This window comes from Phoca vitulina, unplaced genomic scaffold (assembly GCF_004348235.1).
Source record: "Phoca vitulina isolate PV1807 unplaced genomic scaffold, GSC_HSeal_1.0 scaffold18, whole genome shotgun sequence".
NCBI lineage: Eukaryota > Metazoa > Chordata > Mammalia > Carnivora > Phocidae > Phoca > Phoca vitulina.
Genome location: NW_022589721.1, coordinates 7,219,680 through 7,245,724, shown reverse-complemented (window position 1 = coordinate 7,245,724; position 26,045 = coordinate 7,219,680). Strand labels below are relative to the sequence as shown.

Sequence of the window (26,045 nt, the reverse complement as noted above, 5' to 3'; positions counted from 1 at the left end):
CCTATGCTGCCGATGGCAGTGTAACTAGGTATAAATTCTTTGACAGGTGGTTTGGCAGCATCAGCTAAAGCTGAATATATCTATACCCAGAGGCAGTTCCTCTTCTAGGTACACTACATTCAAAAGAAATATGTACATATCTTCACCATAAGACATGTAGAATATTATTCTACTATTCATACTAGTCAAAAACCGGAAACAACCAAGTCCTTCAGCAGTAGAAAGGCTAAATAAACTAAAATATATTCACACAAAGGGATACTATATAGCAACAGGAATGCAAAAACTATTGCTACCTCCCAAAATATGAATGAATCTCACAGTGTTGAGCCGAAGTAAGGTACAAAATGAATATAATCTGTATGATTCAATTTTATGAAACGCATAAACAGGCAAAGTGCATCAACAGTGTTAGAAGTCAGGATAGTAGTTACGTCTGGGGAGAGATAATGACTGGAAGTGAGCATAAGGGGGCTTCTGAGATGTTGGGGTGTTTTTATTTGGGGGCTGGTCACCTGAGTTTGTTCACTTTTTGGAAATTCACACTAATGATCTTATACTTTCTGAATGTAGTCACATTTCAAAAAATTTTTTTAATTTACTCAACATCAAAAATAATAGGGGCACCTGGGTGGCTCAGTCAGTTAAGCATCCAAATCTTGGTTTCGGCTCAGGTCATGATCTCAGGATTCTGGGATCAAGCCCCGCGATGGGCTCCATGCTCAGTGTGGAGTCTGCTCCAGAGTCCCTCTCCCTCCTCATCTGCCCCTCCCCTGCTTGCACACGCACACTCTCTTTCTCTCTTCCCCCCACCACCTCTCTAAAATAAATAAATAAATAAAATCCTAAAAAAAAATAGTAATCTCTTATTAGGACAGCATTTTATAATTTGCAAGCTGTTTTCACATGTTGTCCCATTCAATTCTCTCTTTAATTAACTGACTCATTTATTCACCAAAATTTATTATATCTCATATGTGCAAGGGGCTGTGCTAGGTGGTGCAAGCAATACAAAGGCTACTAAGACATGGTTATTGGCCTCTAGGAGCTTACAGGACTAAAAATTTGAAGAGAAATACATTGTGAGGCAAAATTAGCAGCAATAGTTTATCATCTCCTGTATACTAGGCACTATGTATTACCTACATTATCTCACATTTAACAACTTCAAGAAAATATTCTAATATTGTATTTATTTTCTTCTGTAAAGATTTAGTATTGTATGAAGGAAACTATAATGAGATTTTCTGGGAAAAGAAAAGAAATTTGCTTCCAGAGTCCATGTCTAGAGGGGCAAATGTAAATATACGCATGCTGACCTGCTCTCTTGAGTGATTTCATCAACTAGTTCAGAGGACCAGAGGATGAATTAAATTGATTCATAGGCACAGAAATATAACTACAAATTCCATGCCAATATTTGTTTCCTTTGATTATTTTACACGGCAACATCTAAGAGGGACTGTGTATTAATTTAAATTTATTTCCTGAAACCTAAGAAGCTTAAACATTTCAAATAAAGTACCAGTCTGAAAGAAATATGAGCAAAGCTTTAATGGTGGACTGTAAAGATAAGCTGGCATAAGTATTTCCAAGAAAAGTTTAATGCTTCCATTTCATAGAATGGGTGGGCTTTACAAATTAATAAATCTCCCACGAGTTCATGTCTAGGAATATATGTGACACTTCATATCAGTGACATAGCATGATAAATAGCACTTTTGAGAGCATGTGAATCTATCTTACAGGATTAATCCTGTACAACCTATGGAATTTTACAGATTCCCAATTTAGTAGCTTTTGTTTGACATTTTAAGTTTGTTTTTTTTTTTTTAAATTTGTTCCATGGTAACATTTTGTTGACTTTATCCATATCCATTCTCAAAATAGACATCTCTTATTATTGCCTTAGTCCAACACCTTGAAACAGAATGGCAGCCAATAAATTTCACCATATGAAATTATCTGCTGTAACTAAATCATTCACTCAAACTTTATTGTGTCATGTTGCAGGTGCTGTGTTCCAGGCACTGTGCTAGGCACAGAGAAAGCAGCTGAATAACTGTAGGCCACTCTATAGGAGCAGGGAAGCTTGGAGTGGTCATACCTTAGAATACTCATACCTGTGAAGAATGAACACAATGTTCCAGGCACTGTACTTAGCAATAGGTGTCGTAAGAATGAATGAGACAAGGCTCCTACCTCAGAAAAGCTCACAGTCCTTGGAAGTGAGAAGCATATAAGTGCATATGCTGGAGGATAAGTATATCCTAAAAGAGGTATGAACTGAATGCTATGGCTGGAGAGGAAGCCACGTGTTCTGCATTATAAAAATCAGAAAGTTTCAAAGAAGCAATAGGTGAGTTGGTGGTGAAGGCAAGGAAACTACATATGAAAAGTATAGAGGGAATCATCCACTCCCTCTTTCCAAGTTCATATTTCAATTCATAAATTGGGACTTCAATCCTCTTAGAGATCTTGGGAAGATTCCTTTGATCTCTCACTCATTCCACCCTAGATGAAACCAGAGATGATGGGATTGATAAGACTGGGAAGCCTCAGTTCTTGTGCTTACTTCCCACAGGCAGCAAGACTATTCTACCAAGGTATGCCAGCTCCAGGTTTCCCAGGCCTCTGTGGGAGGCCCGCAGTTATCCAGTTGCTTCATCCATGACCAGCTAGGTAGGCTCAGGACCCTGGATCCAAGCTGCCTCTTCCTAGTCTGCTTTACTCATACTAAAGTTGATTTATTGATCCTTGCCTCCTATGACTCTTCAATTGTTTCAGAATCTGGAAAGGAGAATTGATCTCCTCTTCAAATGACTCTCAAATCCCAATACAAAGGTATTTCATTGTTTCTGAGTTTGATGTGTAACAAAAATGGTGGGAAATGGATAGAGGAAATGATGGGGAAGATAGAATTGGAGAGGGAGTTGGAAAACAGATTGTGAGGGATATTTTATATCGTGGCAAGGAAAATTTACTTTATCTTGTCAGCAATTAGGAGACTACAGGAATCCTCAAGCAAGGTAATAAGAGGATCAGATTTCTTTTGAACATATTAACTCTAGTAGTAAAATGATGGATTAGTAACAGTTCCCATATACTGTTTATGATGACAAAGAGTCAATGAGTTATTGGTATGCTATACAGCACAACATGTAAGCATAAGAAAGACTTGGGTTTAAATACCTACTCTGCAGTTAACTATGTAACCTTGGCCCAGTAACCGAACATCTTTCAATTTAAGTTTAATCACCGTCTATGTGCACAGTACCTAGCTCATAGTGTTGATCTGAAAGTTAATTAAATGGAAAATTAGATGCATACAGCAAGCAACGAATAATGTTGGTTTTTATTAGTCCTCTAAGATTTGAGATCCTCGTTGTCATATCCAATGTACAACATCTAGGGTAATCACTAGTGCGGCAGTGCTTCTCAACTTCAGCCCATGTTGTCCATCAAAATGAATCAAGACACTTTGGAAAGTATATATTCTGAGGCCACACCACACAAGATTCTGATTCAGTCGGAGGGCCCAAGCACCTGCATGTACTGCAGGTTCCACAAGTAATTCTCATGCACAGCCACAATTAAGAATACTTATTTAGTATATCATAGATTAAACACTACTTTCAGATTCATTAGAATATATGTTTTGCTTATATATCATAAATAACATAGTAGTTAACTTGGAGTTTATAAATCTCTGTGCCTCAGTTTCCAAAGTCACAATATGAAGAAATAGGAATAGCATTCTTATATAGAGCCAGGACTTTACCTAAAGATAATAATGCATTCATCTAAGACCAGGAAAGCCAAAGTATATTCAAATGAAGGGATCCAGGTGAAGTGATAAAAAAAACAGCAACCATATTGCTTAGTCCATAATTCAAACACACAAATAAGTCAGAGGTCAGACATTGCAGTAAGTCAGAAACCAAGAAGAAAAGGAAAAATCAATGCCTGCAAGGAAGGTCAGAGCAAACAGCAGGTGAGTGCAGAGATAAGAAGATATAGAAGAACTGAAGATTCCCAAAGCTGGAAGGCAAGGCAAAACCTCAGGCAGGTCAGCAGGAACCAGGAGACCTACAAGTAAGAAGAGAAGAAAAGATGCCAGGTACCAACAAAAAGGAGAGTTTGATTTTAAGGCAACCTCCAGTCCCTGGCAGGAAGGCTTTTATACTTTCTGCTGTAATACGAACCAGTCTAGGACTGCAGGTGGAAGCAAGTAAATGCATAAAAACAGAGGAGGTGAAGCTCCTAGGGGAGCAGGAATAGCACAAGATCTCTGGTGAATAATACTAGATAACTACAAAGATGCAAAAATACTCACAAACAATATTTACATTAAGTACTACTAAAACATGATTTTATATTCAAAAAACTGTGACAAATGACTGAAAAATATGAAAAAGAGTAATATGACTTAAAAAGAAAAATGAAACACAAAGAGTAACTTCTTTCATCCATTCATTCATTCATTCAGCTGAATATCAATTATTGAATGCCTTCGATTGTCAAGCCCTGTGCTAGGCACTGGATATCAGGACAAAAACAGAGTCTCCAAGGATCTTACTGTCTAGCAGGAGCAACAAAGATAGAATTATTACAGTGTGATGCATGAAGTCCTATGATAGAGTTAACATTAGGGTGCCGGGAAAGACATCCCAAGGAGAAGCTTTGAAAAGTTCACAGGAATTAGTTAGAGAGAATGTAATCTACTGTGAATGAGTAGCACGAGCAAGGACAAGCTGGCAAGAGAGGGCAAGGCATGTTTGAAGATTCAGAAGTAATTCAATATGGCTAGAGCATATGTTGTGAGGCTTGGAAAGCTGCAGCTGGAGAGACAGACTGGGGACCTCTAAATGAAAGGCCACAGTAAAATATTTGGATTTTATCCAAAATATAATTCTCTCTGACTTCTAATAATTTTATGTAATATGTTCAAGTATCTGCAACAGAAAATGGAACATGAAGTAGAAAACCAAATAACACATATGAATTCAGACATGCAATTATCCATGCATTGTCAGATAAGGATTCTAGTTAAGAAAGAGCTGGTTCAGACCAGTTCTAAAAATACAAGGGAGCCCCTTTTTAGGGGGATAGCTCCAAATGTTTACATCAAAATTTATTTTGTCTGTTCCAGGATTTGGTATTTAAAAAATCATCTTAAAGTCTATAAAGATTACATCAAGGTCTATAGACAAATCTAACTTTATTACATATGAAATTTTTTAAAAATAAATATAAACTTACAACATCTCTGAAAATGAAGGAAGGGTAGAATAAAGAGTTATCACATCAAACAAGAAGGATGTGTTGATTTAAATACAAAGTGGTTAGAGATTCCTGTTTTTTGATAACCATACACTCTCAACCATCTGAGGATATGATGTCAGTGTAGGGAGCAGTCCCAGTGAAGACCTTAAGGAAATTTATGTAGAGATTTTATACCTTTTTCTACCCAAATATCCACCAAATCAATTCTTTTCCTATTCTTAGCATGGTGGAAATAATACACCACTGAGTGGTTTCAAAACATTACAAATTTAAGATGTGCAAATTCCACTGGGCTCCCTGCCCTGACCAGCACATCTTAGCCAACTCCCTTTCTCATTTCCCTCAGCAGCTATGCCAAACACATCTTTGCCTAAGTTTTCTTACTCACTTGCAGCAAACTTCCTTGTTACTACTCACTGGATGTAGGAACTGAGTAGGAGAGGTTACACACACAGTTGACTTACGACAGGCAAGAAAACACCCACATTTAAGAGGTAACTGGATGATGGTCTTAGAGAGGACTGAAAAGAAGAGGACAAAAAATTAGGAGGTGACCAGAGGTTTTAGCATTACAAAATTCGAACAGAATCAAAGGCCACTGAGAGGTCAAATATGTTAAGGGCCAAAGAGTCCACTGAGTATGGTAATACGATGATCATGGTAAGTAATGACTTTATTTCAAATAATTTCAATGGGGTGACAAGAATTGAAACCAGGTTGTAGTGGGCCGAACAGCAAATGAGAGTGTTACAGAGGAAAAAGCAAGTGCATACTACTCTCTCAAGAGGGTCATCTGTGAAATAGGGATGTGTCATGACTGATATAGAGGGCTGGAGGACGAAAGGAAGGTTTCATTGTGGCTATGGCAATGGTGGTGATGGTGGTGGGGTAGTGGAGGAGGTGGCAGAAGGGATAGTACAGATGACAGATATGAAGGTGGTGGTGGTCTCGGAGGTGATGAAGATGGTAGTGGTGGCAGAGACAGCGAAGGTGCTGGTGAAGATGCTGGTGAAGATGCTGGTCGGAGGTGGCGGTTTAAGTGATGGTGCAGGCGGTGATGGTGGTGGTAGTGGTGATTGTAGAAATGGAAACAGTAGTTTTAAATAAAGAGAATACTTGAGCATGTTTATCCACTAAGGTGAAAGAAGCAGTAAGAGAAAGAGAATAAAGAAAAAAAAAGGATGGAGTAGGTCCCAAAGGAAAATAGACAAGGAGGTTAGAGCACAAGTGGAAGAACCGAACTGCAACACCATCTTCCATAGTTAAGGTTCCCATAATGAACCGCCTGCAGTTCTCCAAGTGTGTCATGGACTTGTATGCTGCTCTGCCTTTGTACTGGAGCTATTCCCTTAGCCTAGAACATCCTTTCTACCTCTTGTCCTCTCTATATTCTATTTTTTCTTAAAAAAATAGAAAAAAAAAAAGTCTTCCAGGAAGACTTTTCTAATCCACTCCCCTAGTTTCATAGGATGCCTGTTCTCTGGGCTTCCATAATACACACTCATGATCCATCACAAGACTTTTCATAACATGTTGTAATCGTTTTAATCTCCAGTAGAATTTAAGATCCATGAAAGCAAACATTGTGTTTCATTAGACTTTCATTTATGAATTCAACAAAATTAACATAGCACTACTACTAATAATAAAAATCTATTGAGCTCTGACCAAATGCCAAGCAATAGAGAACGAATTTCAACCCACCTGCTTTTGTGAATAAAGTTTTATTGGAACACAGCCACACCCATTCATTTTTATATTGTCTATGGCTGCTTTCTCACTACATTGGCAAATTGAGTAGTTGAGACAGAGAATATATGGTCTACAGAGCCTAAAATGTTCATTATCTGACCCTTTCCAGAAAGTTTGCCAGCCCCTGGTTTGACCAATAGAAATACAATAGTAAATCAACCCTGTGTCATAGGAATCTATACTTCAGTGGGAGACACAAGCAATTATCATGCAATATTACATGTATTTTGATAGTAGAAATTAAAATTGCTATTGGAGCACTTATGTTTTAATCTAAACTTTGGGGGATCAGGGTTTTTGCACTAGCACTGGCTGGCATACTAGTAGATGCTCTATAAGTGAACTGATTTTTGTTGAAGGGAAGAATTCATTTAGGACATGAAATACTTTAGCAAGATCCTAAGAGATACAGTTGAGACACTCTTCCAAAAGACTACTGGTATTTCTACTACAGGGAACTAAACTCTCAATTATCACATTGTAAAGCCTAAATTATCCAAATCTTTCAGACTTGTATCCTGTTCCAAAGAGGTAAGACTCCAGCTGGGGCCCCCCAAGCAATAAAATAAAAAATCTGATTCTGGTGTCCAGTCTGCGGGGCTGACTGTAACACTTGCTAACGGCTGGGAGACCAACGTAGTCTTTATATTGTTCTTTCAACTTCTTTCCCAAGACTTTATTGTGACTTTTTAATGTTAAAGCCTAGCTAAAAAGATGACCTTAATATCCTCTTGTTTCTCTTTATTTTACATATACACATACACTCACAGTCTTATGTTATACTCAATATTGTTTCACAAATAATACATACATCTGTATCTATACACATACACATACAATACATATATACACACAGCCCACACATCTTTCATACATACAATGGAATCTCATATCTCTAAAAAAATATGTGCAGAACTCAAATCTAATAAATCCATACTTATACATAAATTTATCCTACATCAGAGATGGCAAATAGATTCTACTGAAAGGTCAGTGACAATTAATCACAGAGGCTGCACTAGGTTGAGAAAGTTTGGGAGGCAACTTCTGAGCACATAAGAAGTAGAGGACTATAATTCTTCAGTGACATTGGTCTTGGATACCAGAGGTGAAATGGTGGACATGGGTCAACTTATTTGCCACCCCTGACACTTAAGGATGTCATATTCATAAAGTTCTTAAATATACTCTTGCCCCAAGCTTACCACATGTAAATGGACAGTGACTGGCTCTCCCAAGAACTGAGGCAGGTGGAAAAGTTCTTGATGGGGATGACCTTGATGGAGAAAGTAAGAATAATAATAACTTACTTCTGCAAAGCACTTTACTGATTTCAAAGTATCCTCATGGGTGTTATCTCATTGAATCTCTGCAATTTTCTTTATTTATAGATTACAAAGCCCAAGTCAGTAGAGCTCAGCAGTTGCTCATTCATGGTCATGTGGAAATTTTGGCAGAAACTTAACACAGAAGGTTTGACTCCCAGCTGTGATACTTTCAGGGACAAAAGGCAGCATCCCAGGTAACTGGAGGTAGCACACTGCTCTGAGGTAAGAGTGAGTAGGTGTTACCACACATTATTTTACTCATTCATGTAGTCAACAACAATTAAATTCTTACTGTATGCAGGACACAATCACGAAGATTATAAGAGTGGTTTGAAAAGTTATGACAAGCTGTTCTGAAGAAAAATGTTATATACAAGGCAAGAACTTACTACAACATTATAAGTGTTAAAACAAATAGTCAATGTAATAAGTATGTATCTATCACCTCCCATGGGACAGGCACTGTGCTAGGTGCCAGAGACACAAATAAGAACAAAAAAATCCCTAATGTGGGATGTCTTGATGGCTCAGTCGGTTAAGCATCTGCCTTCAGCTCAGGTCAAGATCCCAGGACCCTGGGATTGAGCCCCACATCAGGCTGCCTGCTCATCGGGGAGCCTGCTTCTCCCTCTCTCTCTGCCCCTCCCCCTGCTTGTTCTCTCTCTCTCTCTCTCTCAATCTGTCAAATAAATAAATAAATAAAATCTTAAAAAAAAATCCCTAATGCTAAGGAGCTCACAGGCATTTTTTTCTTAGTTCCCTAAATTAATTCCCAATCATTCTAATAATTTGATTTCCATACAAATCACCTGTGTTAATGTGTTAAACCTGAGAATTTTTGTCAAGTGGGCTCCAAAACCCTGAATTTTTAATAAGTCCCAAAATATCCCTGATGCAAGTACTATTCACTATGAAATTCATTACTAACCCTTCCAAAGAGCCACATAGGCTGCATAAAATGTAGGAACCTGGTTTCTGGTCTGCTAGTCTCCAAAAGAATGAATACCTGAGGTGTTCTTCCATCCAGGCCTCCATGTTCAGTGCCAGTTTGAAATATTCTGTACACTGAAAACATGAATTCCATAAACCTCATCAAGTTGGTGATGATGTTCTATATCTGCTCCTGTATCTCTCTCTATGCAGGTGTATATCAGCATACTGTGCAAAATACACTGGTACTTTAACATTGTTCAGTAGCTTTTGAATAACCTTTCTAAGTATAGCTGAATGAAAATAAAATGCCCCAATCACAACCCTATGCTCAAAAATGCACCATCAGCAAGCTGGGGAGCTACCCTAATCTTTTCAGACCCATATCTTAGAAACTTGCTCATTTGCTACATATTTTCCCCTTACAAATTATCTTGATACCCTACTGTCCTGATTTACCTTGCATAAAATTGTTGAAGACATTCATTTTAATTTGATATGAACCTACTCCTTTGCATGAAATCATGGCACTGTGCATGAGTATCTATATTTTTGGCAAACAATTACATCATGTGGCCATATGATGTAATACTATAAAGCTGTTAAAATAATTGTGTAGCAGAATAATAGACAAAATTATGAATGATATTCTGTGGAAAAATTAAGTTGCAAAATAAGAAATCCCACTTTAACATAAAATATATATACATCTATCATACATATGTGTACATATGTAATACATGTATTCTTTAAGGGGCACCTGGGTGGCTCAGTCTGTTAAACATCTGTCATGGCTCAGCATCATGTTAAAGTCACTCAAGGTGCTGGGACTGAGCCCCACGTCGGGCTCCCTGCTTGATTGGGAGCCTGCTTCTCCCTCTCCCTCTGACCCTCCCTCTCCCTCTGACCCTCCGCCCCCGACCTCCCCCCCACCCCGGCTGCACACATGTGCTGTCTCAAATAAATAAATAAAATCATTTTAAAAAATTAAAATAAAAAAATAAAATACATGTATTCCTTGAAAATGTAGGAATATTTCTCATAATGGCTACCTCAGATAATAAGATAATAAGTAATTATTATTTTTCTGGGTTTTTTGCATTTATATTTTTTCTAAACTTTCTACAATGTGTTACTTTGTGATCAGAAAAAGGTATTATTTAGCAAGACAGTATATTCAGTATGCTTCTATTTTATTTTAAAAGTTATGCAGGAATAACATGCACACAAATATTATTAGTACTTATCTTTGAGTGAGAGATTACAAATGATTTTTTTCTTCTTGGTGCCTTTCTTCATTTTTAATTTTCTATGACATGCATGTATGGTTTTACTTTTAAAAGTAAAACAGAACTACAAAAAAAAATCCAGAGCTGGATTAACAGAAATTATCCTCAAAAGGTAGAACATTAAGTCATTGTAAAACCTGGATATTTGGGGGCATTAAGGGCCTTTTCTTGTTACAGACTTCACCTTGAGAAACGCTTTACCTGAAATCAATCATCTCTAGCCTCATTATTTCCTCCTCTAAAAGAATTTTTACCCAAAAACAACTTCCTTTGGCACATTATAGCAACTGTTACCAGTATAATAAATACAGAGTATTGTGAAAGCAACGAAAGATAAATTTTCTAACACCCCATAAAAATTTAAAAATAAGCAAAAATAGGCTATCAAAAGAATTTTGATAAGAAAATCTAAACTGAGTGATGGTTTTATGTATATATCTTAAAATAGAAATATGAAGCCATCATCATTTAAGTTCAGCTCAGAAGTTGGGGTTATTTGGACACCTAACACACTAATGAAAATCCACTTCTGCAGAGGAGCTGGTAGTCTCCTCATCACAACAGTTCCTGAAACGGATTTGAGGCACACATTTGGGCCTTAATAAAAGGAGTAACAGTGTAGTCATGAACACTTTCATTTTAAAATGGTAGACATGACTCTAGCCTCAAAATGAGAAAAGATTCCCTATCCCCTTTGACAGGACATTGTTGCTATGGTAACAGTCCACTAGCCTGTGGCTGAACAGCTTTGGATGGCTTTAGTTTGAGTGGACAAGCTCAGACATGTTTGAATCACCTTGCTCACACAGCAACCTGACCAAAAAGCCCTTTATATAAAAACAAATTATCCACTTTTTTTTTTTTTTTTTTTTTAACCCCATGGCTTGGAGGCAGTCTATGTGGTGAAGACGATCAAATGTTTATCTCCAGCTTGGACCTCTCCTTTGAGCTCAGACTTCATTCCACAGCTCCATGTGGATGCCTGATCACTATTTGACATTTCCTATGCCCAAAACAGAATTAATCATTTCCCCCATCTCCATCACAACCACATCCTGCCCCATCCACCCCCATCCACTCAGTTATTCAGATCAAAAACCTTGGCATCATTACCACATTGCCTATTTTAACTTCTTTTAAACATTTGTCGGTGCCTGTTTGTTCACACACCTTTCATCGGACTCTCTCCATTAGAGTAGCAGTTCTTTCAGGGCAGGGATGCAATCTGTTTTGTTCACCACTACATTCCCAGCATCTAAAGTAGGTACTCAATACCATTTACCACCTCTGTGACTCATGGGCCTCCTTTTCTCCATCAGTAAAGTATACTAAGATTAACTACTTCTTAAGAAAAGTGTAAAATTAAATTAAATGATGTAAATTTGTGCCAGGTATACAGTATACACTCAGCAAATGAGAACTCCTCCTCATCCTGGGAACTTGGAGGAGTAACATATCAATCTAATCACACTTTCACAAACAAGCCTTAAGGAAATGGAAAGAGGAAAAGGAAAACTAAGATAGGTCGAGAATACAGTATTGGGTAAAGGTTGCAAATGACTAAATTAATTATAGTCAGGTACTAGCTATACATATTTTGATAAAAGCAGCGAAAAACTAGACTTCAAATATTCTTAGCACAAGAAAATTACACTTTAGCCCCCGAAAAGAAAAGCTTGCATTTCTTTGTCAATACTTTAACTGAATTTATTTTCCTATAACTGGGGAGTTTCTTATGGGACCATGTGGCTTCTGGGCACCCACTGAATTTTCCCACCTGTGAGCTGGTTATTTAATATTCTCAGGTCTAGAGAAATAAAAGGAGAATTTTCTCTAGTCTATTTTTTTTAAGATTTTATTTATTCATAAGAGACAGAGAGAGAGAGAGAGGCAGAGGGAGTAGCAGGCTCCCCGCTGAGCAGGGAGCCTGATGCGGGGATCCCAGGACCCTGGAATCATGACCCAAGCCGAAGGCAGACGCTTAACCATCTGAGCCACCCAGGCGCCCGAATTTTCTCTAGTCTACTCCAAATCTAGAATCTAGGAAAAAACAACTGGGTAAGGAAGAGGATTTTTTTTTAGTAGCAATGAAGAATGCCCTGGCTTGCAAACATACGAGTTTTGAGAAGGACTTTTGTGCCAGACAAAAGAAACAGAGAACTCAAGAACTGAAAAGCATGATTAATGCAACATCTCAAAGTCTGCATTAGATTATCTTTTAAAATCTCTTTGATCTCCAAGACTCTATAAACCTCCCCATTTAAACCTTCCTTTTAAAATGAATTCTACATAGTTTCTACAATTATCCTGTATTCTTGCAATATGTCCGGGAAAGCTTGAGTTCAGTAGTTGGTGCTTTGATAACTGTCTAGAGATATTTCCTGTGTTTTTACCTTCAGAAGGTCATCTTACAGAAGATGCATTACAGAGGATGTATACTGACAATGAGTAGAAACTAAGCTCCTATGGACAAGCACCTCATTTTGTTCCATGGCAGCCAGTACTGGGCCCATTCTGATGAAACCCATTCCTGACAGGATTTTCCTCTCTCTTCTTCCCATCTTCCAGTCCACCTGAGACTTCCCACTTAGAAACTCCACATCAGTACCATATCCACCCTTCCCTCTTCCCCACTTTCCCACCCTTTGTCCCCACTCTCCATCATTCCATTTTACCTCACATGTGTGTACACACACACACTCCCCATGCTCTGAAGGCTTCAGAATAAAAATTTAATAACTTTTCCTTCCAAATAGGTGGGAATCCCTGTTTTAAAGGAAGTTGTAAACCTGCAAGGGCATGAGACTGGTTATCTTTAACTCAATAGTTCTATATTTCCATGGCACTTTCCAGGCACTTCTCTTTTTAGCTTCACAACAATCTTATAAAGAACTAAGAGGGATTCAATGGGAAGAATGCAGGAATGTCTGATGCAGAAGGCCTGGAAGCCTGGATTATGAGGAGAAGGAAGAGAAAAAAACAAATTTCTAGGATACTGTCCCAAAAGACCATAAGCCATCAGGTGAAGAATATGCTGGTACAGACAGCAGTTTTGACAAGAAGCCATAGGGGCAGATTTATCTTTGCTGAAGGTCGAAGGAGGCTTACACCACTGATAGGACCTTGAATGGAGGTGAAGAGGGTGGGGTCACAGGGTATAAACTACCATCTAGTAAAGTCAAGATGTGGCAAAAGAAGAATTTCTGTTGTAATGGGGTTCCATTATGTTATGAAGCTTCATTTTTCAAGAAGAAGGGGCTTTCCAACACTTAGAAAATGTAAGAGAGAAGGAATCTTAAAGTCTGAGCCTTGTGATCAGACAGAAATAGAAGATAAACCAAAGGAAAATGAGCTGAGACAACAGAATAAAATGTTTCATGCATTTCACATTTGCCAAGTAATGTGAGACTGCGTTTCAACTGTATAGAGTTCTCTCACACATAAATAGAAGTCTGTTATACTTTAAACTGTGTGTGCTAAACTCTAGTGAAAATGGTGAGAAAGGGAGCCAGGGAAAGGAGAAAGCAGTCAGGGTAAGGACCACCGGGATGCTACTCTCCAGAAGCACTCTTCTGTGAAGAAAGCTCCCTTTAGGGGTAAAAATGAAGACTGATCTAAGAGTAAGTAAATAACGTAACAAGAAACTCACCAAGAAAAGCCCTTAGCCAAACTGAGGGGCTGCCCTTTGACCCTCAGCTATGGTAGGACAGAACGATGAAATCAGTTTCATCATGAGACTCTTCAGTAAACTGAATGTTCTGGATGGGGCTACATGGGGCTCTGGCAATTCTGAGGAAAGTATCTTCCCACCAATTTCTTCAAACCTACCTTCCCAGAAAAACAGGTAGAGGGGCTGATGAATTAGTTTTGCATTTGTACTAACAAATTTAAACGGTTTTCTTCCCAGTCTTAAGGTTTCCTTCAACCTTAACTAAATTCAATACAAATTATATTTATATTGCACTTGTTATTAAAGATGTCTGGAGTGTTATTATTTTTTTTTTAAAACCCAGTCGCTATTACCTCCTTAGAGTTAGAAAGTGAACAGCCACCTTTATCCCCAGAATCAGGAAGTTCAACAGAGACAGCTTGTTTAGAAGAGGCGTCCAAGGTCACTGGTGAAGTCGGAATGAGCTTGCGGCTTCAGGTAAGTCTTCGTCCCCAGTTTTGAGCAGTGTCTCCTTCGCTGTCCCCAGACGACAGGCTGTGGTCGCGAGAGGGATTTTCCCAGGGAGAGACTGTCCTAAAGGGCAGCTCGGGTCCACGCTGCGGTTTTCAGTGGTTTGCATCTCCACACGGGGACAGGGTATGGTTTACTGGGGTGGGTGAAGACCGCGAGGCGGACGCCAGCCCAGGCTCGCAGCTGATCTGGGATCCCGGCGGGCGCGAGAACGGGGTTGTGCAAGCAGACCCTCCGGCCCTCAGCCGTTTCCCTCGAGCCGCGGGAACCCGGGCCTCTGCGGTGCGCCGCCCCCGCCCCAAGTGGCTCCGGGAAAGAGGTGCGACACAATCCGCTCGTCTCTGGAGACCCGGACGGAGCCCGCAGGTCCCGAACCCCGGAAGCAGGCCCCCTGCGCCCCCCGCGCGCGGCCCTCACGGCGCTCACGTCGCGGCGCCCCACCTCCCGGCGCCGACCCTTTTGGTCCCCGCCCTTCTCCTCGCGACGTCCGCAGCTCCTGCGGCGGCCGAACGAGCTGCTGAGGCCCAGAGGCCGCGGGCACCGAGAGCGCGGGCGGCCAAAGCACCACGTGTCCCGCCCGGGCTGACGCGGGCGGAGCGGGCCGGGCCCGGCTCCTGGAGCCCGAGCGCCCGCCGGCGCCGCAGCCGGGTCGCGTGCGCACCCGACCCCGGCCCAGCCGGGCCCCGGCCTCCCGGGCGCGCGTGGATGCCTCCTCCTGGATGGCGCGATGGGCCCCTTCCGGGAGAGAGAGGGTAAGAGCGGGCGTCTGTGCGGGGTCCAGTGTCAGTACCCGCGGGCACAGGAGGGCGACTAGCCCTCCTGGGTCCAAGGAGAGCGGAGAAGGATACTCCAGACCAGCGTGGGTGAGGTGGGGTATCAGGATGCTCGGGGGGCCCACAGAAGGAGGTCGTGGAAAATGGGGACTCTCGGCAGAAGAATAGAGGTGACAGTGTCCCAGGTTGATTGGTCATTGAGGTGGTTGGGCTAGACTCCTTGTCACAGCAGGCAAGGCTGACCAGGCCATAGGTTTTGGATCTCCCTTTACTTATTGTCCTTGGAACAGGTGCCTGGAATCGAGCTTGGAAATGGTGCCTTTTGATAAGGAAGGTTCAGTAAAGAATTGGTGTTACCGAAAAAGAAAGCAAGCCTCGGTAGATCTCTCCAAAGACGTGGATGGCCCAAAGTCCCCAGACGACACTTTTCAAGTTTCTGCTTCCTTGGGGATTTTTCATACAGATTATTCGAGGTGAAGAGGGAGGACCGAATTTTCTTCAGTATGTTGTTGAAGGGCTCAGCTCATGCGCTCAAAACGCCCTCAAATAGGGTGGCATCAACAGGTGCGATTTAAGATGAATAAATTGTAGACAAAGAGATCGGTAAGCTTAAAATGGTGCATGGGAAGAGATTCTTAAAGCTTTAAATGGAAGGAGTCACTTGGGAAAAACTGCTTTTCCTGTTGTTTTTATCCTGTTCTATAGTGTGGAGCAAGGAGTGATCTCTAAGAAAGAAGGAAACTCCACTGCTAAGTTCTTTGCAGGTCCTCTGGCCCTGACCCCAGACCCTGGGCAGCAGAAGCAAAGAGCTGCTTGTGTCTCAATCTCCTTTCTCAGAAAAGGGCCAAATGTGAACCCCAAGGTCCAGAATCTTCAACTTAAAGTTTCTGCTGCAGCACTGCCCACCCAGATGCATGGCTAAGCACATTTTAGGGATGTTTGCTTCATCTTCTCCAAAGGGCACCCTTGGGAGCAAAGGGAGTCAAATAATCTTAGTGCCAAGTTTTCTCCACTTGTACATTTGGAAGAACAGTAGCCCCTGTGCCCTTGAGAGATGGGTCCAAGTCAGATCATGTTTTTATTTGCTTCAGATTTTAGAGCAGCAATATATTTTCATAATGCAGCTTTTGGTTACTTAAATTGTTTGACAATGACGCTATTTTAATGCAGAATACATTTAAATATATTCAATCCTTATTGATCTCCATATATTTAAATCATACTTTCTTAACTTGCTTTGCATTTAATAATCTTTAAAGTAATATCATGATTGAGAACAACAATTACAGGAGTTCTTAAATGCTGGTGCCCTAAAAAAAAAAAAAAAAAAAATTAGAGTCCAAACCTTCATTTTTACAGATGAGCTACTGAGACTGTAGAGAGTGAGTTGTCCAAGGACATGAATTAGCCAGTGGCAAACTTAGAACCAGCCACCTCCTAACACCCAGTCCTGTGGTTTTCCCATATTTTAGTAAAAATATGTAAGGGCTAAGCATAAATGAGTAATTTTACAAACTAGTGATTGGCAGGTCTTAGAGATGGGGTGAAGAGGTCTGTGATTATGAAGAGGTGTCATGAAGGAGATCTTTGGGATGATGGAATAGCTGTGTATCTTGACTGTGATGATAGTTATATGAATCTGCACATGTGATAAAATATCAGAGTTATGCACACACATTAGACTAATGTCAGCCTACTAGATTTCATATTATACTGTAGTTATGTAAAATACAGTCATTGGGGGAAACTGGGTGAAGGATATATGGACTTCTATCTTAGCAACTTCCTATGAATCTATAATTATCTCAAAATAAAAAGCCTCTTTTTAAAGTAATTTTGTAAGTACTTCAAAATCCAGCATTGACTATTTTGCTAACTCTGAGTTGTACACAAAATACCTTGCTTTGCTGTATATGCTATTTTAAGTATGTCATACAAACTAATGCCTGCATATTTGTTCATTTGATATTTTAAAAAACATGTGCACTCCTAAGGTATATCTGCTCATGCTAGGATATCAGTATATCCTGGAGATACTAAACAGCATCTTAGCAAGAGATAGCAATTTAAGGTAATTTATTTAAAATTTTGGAAAATAGAAGAAAGTGTCTCCTTTAAATAGTTATTGTGCTAAAATAACAGTCAGGTGTTTTTCTTTCATTTTTTTTTTTCCTTGCATGAAAATACTGAGGTCTTAGGTCTACAGTTGGTCTTTCCTCTTCTTAGAAGGATGTTTTCTGTGTTTCAGGTGATTAAATGGATAGATAATCACTACGCAGAAGTGATGGGAGGACATAGGCTTCCTTTAGAAAGAAACTGTTAGTCGTAATGACTTTTTTCTTTATGAGAATTTAGGACTGTAAATTTATTAAAATATTTGAAAAGTTTTTTGTGGATTTTTAGAGCTCCCTCATCAATTCCAGGGTGAGGTTTCTCTTATGGGGTTCGCCACCAATGGCAGAAGCCCTAGAACGCATTCCAAAGGAGATGGAAAACTAAAGCTTTGGTGGTCCTGTAGACTGAGGTCCTTGTAGATCATGGCAAAGGAAAGGAAGTTTCTTGTATACACACTTCTGACCAAAGAAATATCATTCTCTGAGGTGCCTGAGTAGCTCACTTGGTTGAGCGACTGACTCTTGATTTCAGCTCAGGTCATGATCTTGGGTCGTGAGATCGAGCCCTGCATAGGGCTCAGAGGGGAGTGTGCTTGAGATTCTCTCTCTGTCCCTCCCTCTGCCCCTCCCCCTGTGCCTGCTCACTCGTGCTCTCTCTCTCTCTCAAATAAATAAATAAATCTTAAAAAAAAAAAAGAAAGAAATATCATTCTCCATGAGAGGAGGAAATATTTCCAGATCTTCAGTTACTCTAGTACACTTCACAATTTCTACCATTTCTAAATACAAATTGTACTACTATTTACTTAATTTACCAAAATTTATATTGACACACTATTTTTTTTTTTTTTACTTAGCCTTCATCTAGGGAATAATATCCATGAAATACCAAGTTTTATGTGTTAGTTATATTTCTTCCAACACGTACAAATAAATGTAAAGATTTGAAAGAGACCTATCCATCCTCCTGGTACCGCCAGTGGTACACCTGAGGACGCAGGAGTGCTGTACAATGGCAAAGCTTCAGGAGGCGCCAGGTAGTAGTGAGGGAGGCAAGCCCAGCTCCACAGAGCAGCTCGCGATCAGTGGTATAATGGAGAGAGAACTAGGTTGCTTCCATATCCTAGGAGCCATTTCAAAAATGGCCTATTATCCCTTCTAGAAAAAAAACAATTTTCATTAAGCTTTTTAAATTATATACTATTCCTAAAAGTACTCTCATTCTTTATTGGAGTGGAGCATCTCAGCAAGTATATTTATAAAGCTCTGTAGAAACTAAAAGCAATATTTGGTTTTTCTTTCTATAATTTATGGTAATGACTTTACAAGTTGTCTCTCAGGCTTAATCACCAAGTCATATGAATGTGGGCTTTTTCAGTCTCTCTCAGAGTAGGTTAACTCAGTTTACTTGAACTATAAGGCATTTGGTTTGGCATAGAAATCCCCTTGAAAAACATCACGGATGAGAAAACCTTTGCATTCTTCAAGTGAATTCTAAAAACTATATGAGAAAAGAAGGGTAGATGAGTATGAAAGGACCAAAACAGCATTCCTAAAAATGCTTTCAAGGAGCTTTAACTCCTTGGGCTTCTGCTGGTTCCAAAATGAACTTTTACAGCCATCAAACTTAAGTGAGAATATCCACTCATCAAAAGAGAAGACAGGAGCACCTGGCTGGCTGAGTTGGTGGAGCATGCAGCTCTTGATTTCTGGGTTGTGGGTTTGAGCCCCCCGTTGAATGTAGAGATTACTTAAAACTAAAATCTTAAAAAAAAAAAAAAGGAAAAGACAAACATTTACTGTAACAACATGTGGTTTACAAAGGCATTCTTCAGAGCTGTGATTCCTTTTTATTTAAATAATCTATTTGCAGGCATTAAAAGGATTGGTTGCTTTGTTTTTAACTTTGTTTCTCAAGAAATATTAGCATGCCTCATGGACAGTTGAAAAATATCTTCCTAGACCTTACCTACCACAAAATCCATATTTGAGAGAAAAAAAATGTTCATTTTTTTGCTATGACTGAACTGATATAAGGGGAAATTAACTGAGTCACAGCCTAAATCCCCCAGTTATTTCTGACCCTTTGTTTCAAAAAAATCTAAGTTATTTACAAAATCAAATCGGATTATTTTTAATACATAGTAATTTAAAAAAATATTTTCTTGGGGTGTCTGGTTGGCTCAGTAGGTGGAGCACGTGACTCTTGATCTCAGGGTTGTAGGTTCAAGCCCCACGTTGGGTGTAGAGATTACTTAAAAAAAAAAATCTTTAAAAAAAGATTTTCTTTATCCTCTTATCAATACAAATAGAAAAGCAAGAGGTTGGATTAGGACAGAATCATTCATAGGTCTATCACTAGACCACCTCATTTTGGAATTACAGTCGGCCACAGCATGAAGAGATTTAAAAACAAAGACAAGATGTTTTTCCTTAAGGAGGATGATACTGTTGTTGGAACAGTCACTGCCAGGTGACAGATGATTTCATCCTCTTCTCTAACTTATTTAAGTTTATGAAAAGCTAATCAAAGATAATGTAGGACGTTGGGGCTGCTGAGTCAGCAAAGTATTCAACATGTTGGTGCATGTGGAATACAACTATGTATATATACATACCTATTGACTCTGTATTCCATCTGGTTTAGCATTTTGCCCCAGCAAAGTGTCAATTGTGTAATGAATATTTTAGAAAGAAAATGTAAATGAATGAATAAATGCATTAGGTAACAACACCTATTTGTCACAGTGTAATGTGCTGTTCACCCAAAGTAACTTCATGTCCTATGCTGAATGCATAGGAAAACTCCAGTATAAAGTTAGCCCACAGGGTGCCTGGGTGGCTCAGTTGGTTAAGCGACTGCCTTCGGCTCAGGTCATGATCCCGGAGTTCCGGGATCGAGTCCCACATCGGGCTCCCTGCTCAGCAGGGAGTCTGCTTCTCCCTCTGACCCTATCCCCTCTTGGGCTCTCTCTCTCACTCTTTCTCTCTCTCAAATAAATAAATAAAATCTTAAAAAATAAAATAAAATAAAGTTAGTCCACAAAGAGCCCATTTATAGAGTGCTTATATAATATAATGTCCATACTGGGACAAATATAGAATACAAACTCCACAGAACAGAGATTTTTGTTTCTATTGTATTCCCAGCACCTAGAGCAATGCTTGGCAATATTAGGTTTTTAATAAATATTTTCAAACGAATGAGTGAATAAAAGAATACATGTATATATACACATAAGCATATTTACATTTATGAGAAATTATTAGCATTAAATTCAAAATTCATCTCTAGGTTATTTTTCCATATGATCGTGTGAATTGCCAAATTGTGGCTAAGGTGAATTCTTCTAGGATAAGGGCCGTCCATTTCATCATTGCGAAGATCTAATTATCCTTATATTGAGATTAAATTTGAACTCAACTAATTGGAATGTCTTTATTGTCACCCATCCAGAAATTCTTAATAATGATATCATGCAAAACCTTGCCAGATTCCTCACTGAGGTCCATATGTTTTGCCACGTGTCCCAAGTTGGCAGTTTATGGGCCAGATTCAGTCTGCAGACACATTTCGTTTTGTTTTAAAAACCAGGGGAGTATTCACTAATAAAAAGTTGCAGTTAGAATTTTTCTTAATCAAGAGGATGTACAAAGAAATCTCATATTTCTGTTTTCCCTGGAAAATAAATAATAAAGTTAGAGCTGAGTAGTGGTAGCTGAGCACAATTTATTTTCTTCACAGTGACCATTACCATTCTACTTGATAGTACACTGGCCATTTAGCTTATTTATGTTAATTACTTTGACTAAATAAGCTTCTAAGTTTGTGACTTCTGTCCTAACTATTTCTCAGGTTTACTAGTCTTAACCCCATCAAAACAAAACAAACAAAAAACAAAAACAAAAAAAAATGAAGCTAGGCTTGCCCCACTTTGGAGCCCAAGCTGATTTCTAAGTAATACATTTGCTGTCCTAAGAGCTCACAGACCACCTTTTTATTAATTTGTGCCAGAATATTGCCTGATATTTCATTCAGTCTCACCAATGTTTTAGAGACTCTTTAATTTTTGAAACTCAGAACTATATGCTTCTTTTCTAGATTTGTACCCTTTTGGCATCTCTCCTTATCTCCAAGATTCTTGAAAGACATTAATAGTGTTGTCATAATCCTGTTTGTAAAAGGTGAGATTATAAAGCCTAGGACATAATTTGTCTGTCAAATGAACTAAATACCTTCAGAGAAACTAGTAACATCACTTGGCCTGAGCTTTAGTCTCCTTTGCCAAGTTTTATTCTATCGTTTTTAGTTTGGAGATCATTTTGCATGACAGAGAAGTAGAAGAGTAGGTACAAAGTTCTGTCTTCTCTTAGTCACCCATTATTAATAAATGAACTCCAACAAGTAGTGATTTTATACTTTTCTTTCTCCAAGCATAATTGAAATGAATATTGTTTTCATTCTTAATATTTTTGGAAGTCAGAGTTCAAAATTAGATTCTGGTCTTCCTGATATTATGAACCATAGTTTTGCTGTATCAGATGTTCCTGGGACCAGAGCTGTGGATTTTTCAATTTTTCACATTAATAATAGTACTTGTTATCATAATATCTAACTCGGGTTTTAAATTAATTAAACACCATTATTTTGTGTGATGCATGGTGAGATTACAAAATAATGTATATATAAAAATACATACAAAAATATCCTGAAAAAACACTCCTAAGTTGAATTTCTAAGATGAATACAGAAGGGGAAGAAAGTGACAAGTTATCTACTTGTCTGAAACTATGGAATAAAATATTAACTTAATCGCAGAAGTGCACATATTTTCTTATTCCCTGAAGAAAACTGCAAACCTTTGGTGACCCAACCAAAGACAGTTACCTGAGTTTAAAACCATAAAAATCAATTTAAGTTCAACTTACTAATAGTGAGCATTTCTTTCCCAAGGGCATAGCTGACATCTTTTGTAGTACAAATGAAGAATGGGATAGAAGGTAATATTAACCTGTCCTCTCCCTTCTTCCTGGGTTTAACCTGTGCCCAGGGAAACTCAATTCATAATTTCTTCAATTTCACACCATTAATACGCATTAAGTTAACTCTAAAAGGTAAAGTATAATAGTCTGAGTGAGTAGGAGCCATTAAACCTAATGACACTTAAATGCATTTATCACAGTGATGCATGTCTTTAGGAAGGCCATTATGTTTTTCCGTAAGATAGAAGGGGTTTGAAAGTATAAACTTTATATTATCTAGCTGAACATTCTTTTGTATTCATTTGATCCTTAAAACATATTAAGATGGAAGATGGCTACTATAAAGTTATTTCTTACATTTTAACCTAAGGGGTACATTTCCTGTAGGTCCCAAGAGTAAGGCTGAGTGCTTTGGGTCCTTTGTCCATGGTGCTGAAATTGGCTCTTCCCTCTGTGGCCCCACTACAGGGTCAGATAGAGCAGGGGCGGGGTGGGGGTGGGGGATTGATGTTTGTCCCAACTAATGACTTCTAAGAATACAAATAAGGATTAGAAATTAATGTATTGTTCAACTTTATAATCAGCTTAGCAAGAAAATTTGCACACACGACAAGTTTGTGTATTTGAATAATGTGCAACGTGGAGGCTGAAGTAGCAAATATTTGTTTTTAACCCATTTGAAATACAGCTTGGGAATTTTCATCATTTTGCTCCTACACTTCCTTATTCATTAAGATATACCAACATCAGTAATATTTAACAGTTGTCAATTTCTATTTGTCTTCCCAACACTCTTCATTTTGGCTTTTCTTAGGCCCTATTATAATAATAATGCTTTCTCATTGATTTGCTTTATATTCCTCCAGTAAAATGAAAAACAGCATTAAAAATGATTTGAAATTAAACTTCTTACTTTAAACATATGTTAACACATTCATGAATAAGTTACATTGTTAGGTTTTGTTTCCTCTTCATGGCCTTAACTTTCTTAAAACCTTTTTTTATCCATTATGCTATGCCTTGATCTGTATTTCACTGCCCTAAGGAGTTTTTCTTTTTACACTACCTGCTTTTATCTGCCAGTAAAAATTTTGCACACCAAGGAGAAGAAAGAGGTAAAAAAATTCAAGGGCACATCCTTTGCTTCCTTAGTGGACATTTACAAAAAGTGGAAAATTTCTTTTCTCAATGTCCCCAGTATATCTTTTAAGGAGATGAGGTAACGTTCATGTTACCACAGATTTCCAACTGCTCAGATTTACTAGTCCACAAGGGAGGTTCCATCTCTGGGACTTATTTTTCCTCCTCAGGATATTTAAACTGGAATCTTTGTCAGACTACATTGGCATTCCCTGAATAAGCAGGAATACAAAGTGCAACTTTAGCATTAGCATCTGCCTAGAACAAAGGGAGGTGACCAGAAGCACCACCTGTCAGTCTCTAGTTTCCCTTTAGGGGGTAGCCACAGGCATTTTAATTCTTGCATTCATTTAAACAAGTCTCCAACCATTGGCTCCAGAACTGAAGCCTGATATAGCTCTTTATATTTGCCTGAGCCAGTGATTTTTTTTATTACTTCCCCTTCTCAGTAGGTAAGTTTGCTTTTGGTGGTGAGGGAGAAATATTGGTTTTGAGAAGGGGTTATATTTTTGTCAGAGAGTTGTCATAAAAATTAAGGAAGATGTGGTTAGCTAAACCACATTTTATAAAATGTCACTGATTTTTCCAGAAAAGCCTAGTTTTGGAGGTGGAAGGCATCTGGAGGAAATTTAAGTTTCCAAGTGAGCATTTAAACAGCAAAGATTTATATCTTGATTTATGATTACTGCAAAAAAAATTACAAATCATGTATTCTAAAAATTTAATTTGTCATTTTGGTAGAAGGTAGCATTCCTTTTATCAAGCCATATAAAGCCATACTTCTGTGTTATTCACTACGAGTATCTCTGATGTGGTTGACAAGGAGAGAACTGCTAACTACAGTGGCATTTGGCCATTCCCACACTTGCCAACTAGATAGCTGTTGAGTGAGTAATTGAGTTTCAGTGAGTTTCTATCCAGAGTTTATTCCAGACTCGATAATTTTATACTGCAGGCTTTGCTTTAGAGTGTAACTGAAAAATAATGCTCTTGATCTAGAAGCATTTTAATTAAACTGAGAGTGATTTGTTAGTTGTTTAGAGGTTGTTCAAATCGAATGCTTCTGAAGCCTGTGAGACTTTATACATGCACAAATTAGGACTAAAATGTCCTGTCTGCCGTTAAGTAGAAGTGCTGTATTATTTATTGCTAAACTATCTAGTATGTAGATTTTCAAAAGTAGCTGCCATGAACTTAATAGTCTAGTTTACAACTTGATGGAGACTCTTGCAGGTGAAACTGGGTTTAAATATAGCTCCTTTCTTAGGGGCTCCGATCCATGTTGAGTGGATGGAGCCATTAAGTGGATGCCAGTTAAACTCCCACCTCAGCAAGGGTTGGAAAAGTGTTGTTGCCTGCTGCCCTATGGCAGCTTTCTCTCCATTAAGGTGTATACTATTTTTGCAGAAGTTCAGAAAGCTATCCCAAAGTGATGGTTATTATTGTTACTAGCCGAGGGATCTCATTGCTAACTAATAACAGAGATGTCCCTAATTCCCCACACTCACCTGGTGCCCCCAAACTCATCTTATTTGAGGTCACATGGGTGAAAGAGCAAAGCAATTGTAAAAGAACAGTGCCCTTGTTGTGGATGGAAACTAAGAGCAATGTTTTCTAACCTTAGCTTCACATTACAATCACATGATGGGTCCCAGGCATCAATATTTTTTAGTTTCCCAGGTAATTTTAAGGTTTAGTCAAGGTTGAGAACGACTGCCTTAGAAAGAATTATTTCCCTGCATAATTTTTACAAGTCCTTTCCAGCTGCTCTCCGCTCCGCCCCAGACAACAATATCAGATACTAGAGTGGGTTATCTACTTATGAGAGAAGTAGGGAGGTATCAAGATTAATCCAGCAATCTTGAGTTGCAGGGAATGATGAATGAAATTCATAGGGGTGGGCAAACATATTTAGCTTTAGGGGCACCTGGGTGGCTCAGTTGGTTAAGCATCTGCCTTCGGTCAGGTCATGATCTCAGGGTCCTGGGATGGAGCCTGCGTCAGGCTCCCTGCTCAGTGGAGAACCTGCTTCTCCCTCTGCCTCTGCCCCTCCCCCCTGCTCATGCTCTCTCTCTCTCTCTCTCTCTCTCTCTCTCTCACTCACTCACTCTCCCTCTATGTCAAATAAATAAATAAAATCTTAAAAAAAAACATATTTAGCTTTAAGATGTAAAGCAAGATGTTTTATCTAAATGCTGATGTATATGGAGTCAGGTATGGAAAAGTAAAGTGTAAAAGGGTGTTTAATTTTACTTTTCTATATCTCAACA

The 26,045-nt window shown here is 38.9% G+C and overlaps 1 protein-coding gene and 1 long non-coding RNA gene across 3 annotated transcripts in view; one reads left to right on the top strand and one right to left on the bottom strand.

Moving 5' to 3' along the window:
- LOC116639467 overlaps window positions 1-26,045 on the bottom strand; it is a 76,014-nt gene that overhangs the window by 22,937 nt on the left and 27,032 nt on the right. Inside the window, exons 4-5 of one of the 2 annotated variants that reach the window (XR_004300847.1) lie at window positions 8,244-8,314; window positions 902-4,089 (exon numbers count right to left, since the gene is read on the bottom strand). This is a non-coding gene — a long non-coding RNA (uncharacterized LOC116639467). Of the gene's footprint in view, window positions 1-901; window positions 4,090-8,243; window positions 8,315-26,045 lie in introns of those variants that run through there. The other variant, XR_004300846.1, reaches the window with a different exon arrangement.
- Window positions 15,403-26,045, top strand: part of SYBU (syntabulin) — a 112,949-nt gene continuing 102,306 nt past the window's right edge. The window contains exon 1 of the mRNA XM_032415872.1: window positions 15,403-15,517. Coding sequence (XP_032271763.1) covers window positions 15,485-15,517 — 33 coding nt within the window. The 5' untranslated portion in view covers window positions 15,403-15,484. The remainder of the gene's footprint in view (window positions 15,518-26,045) is intronic.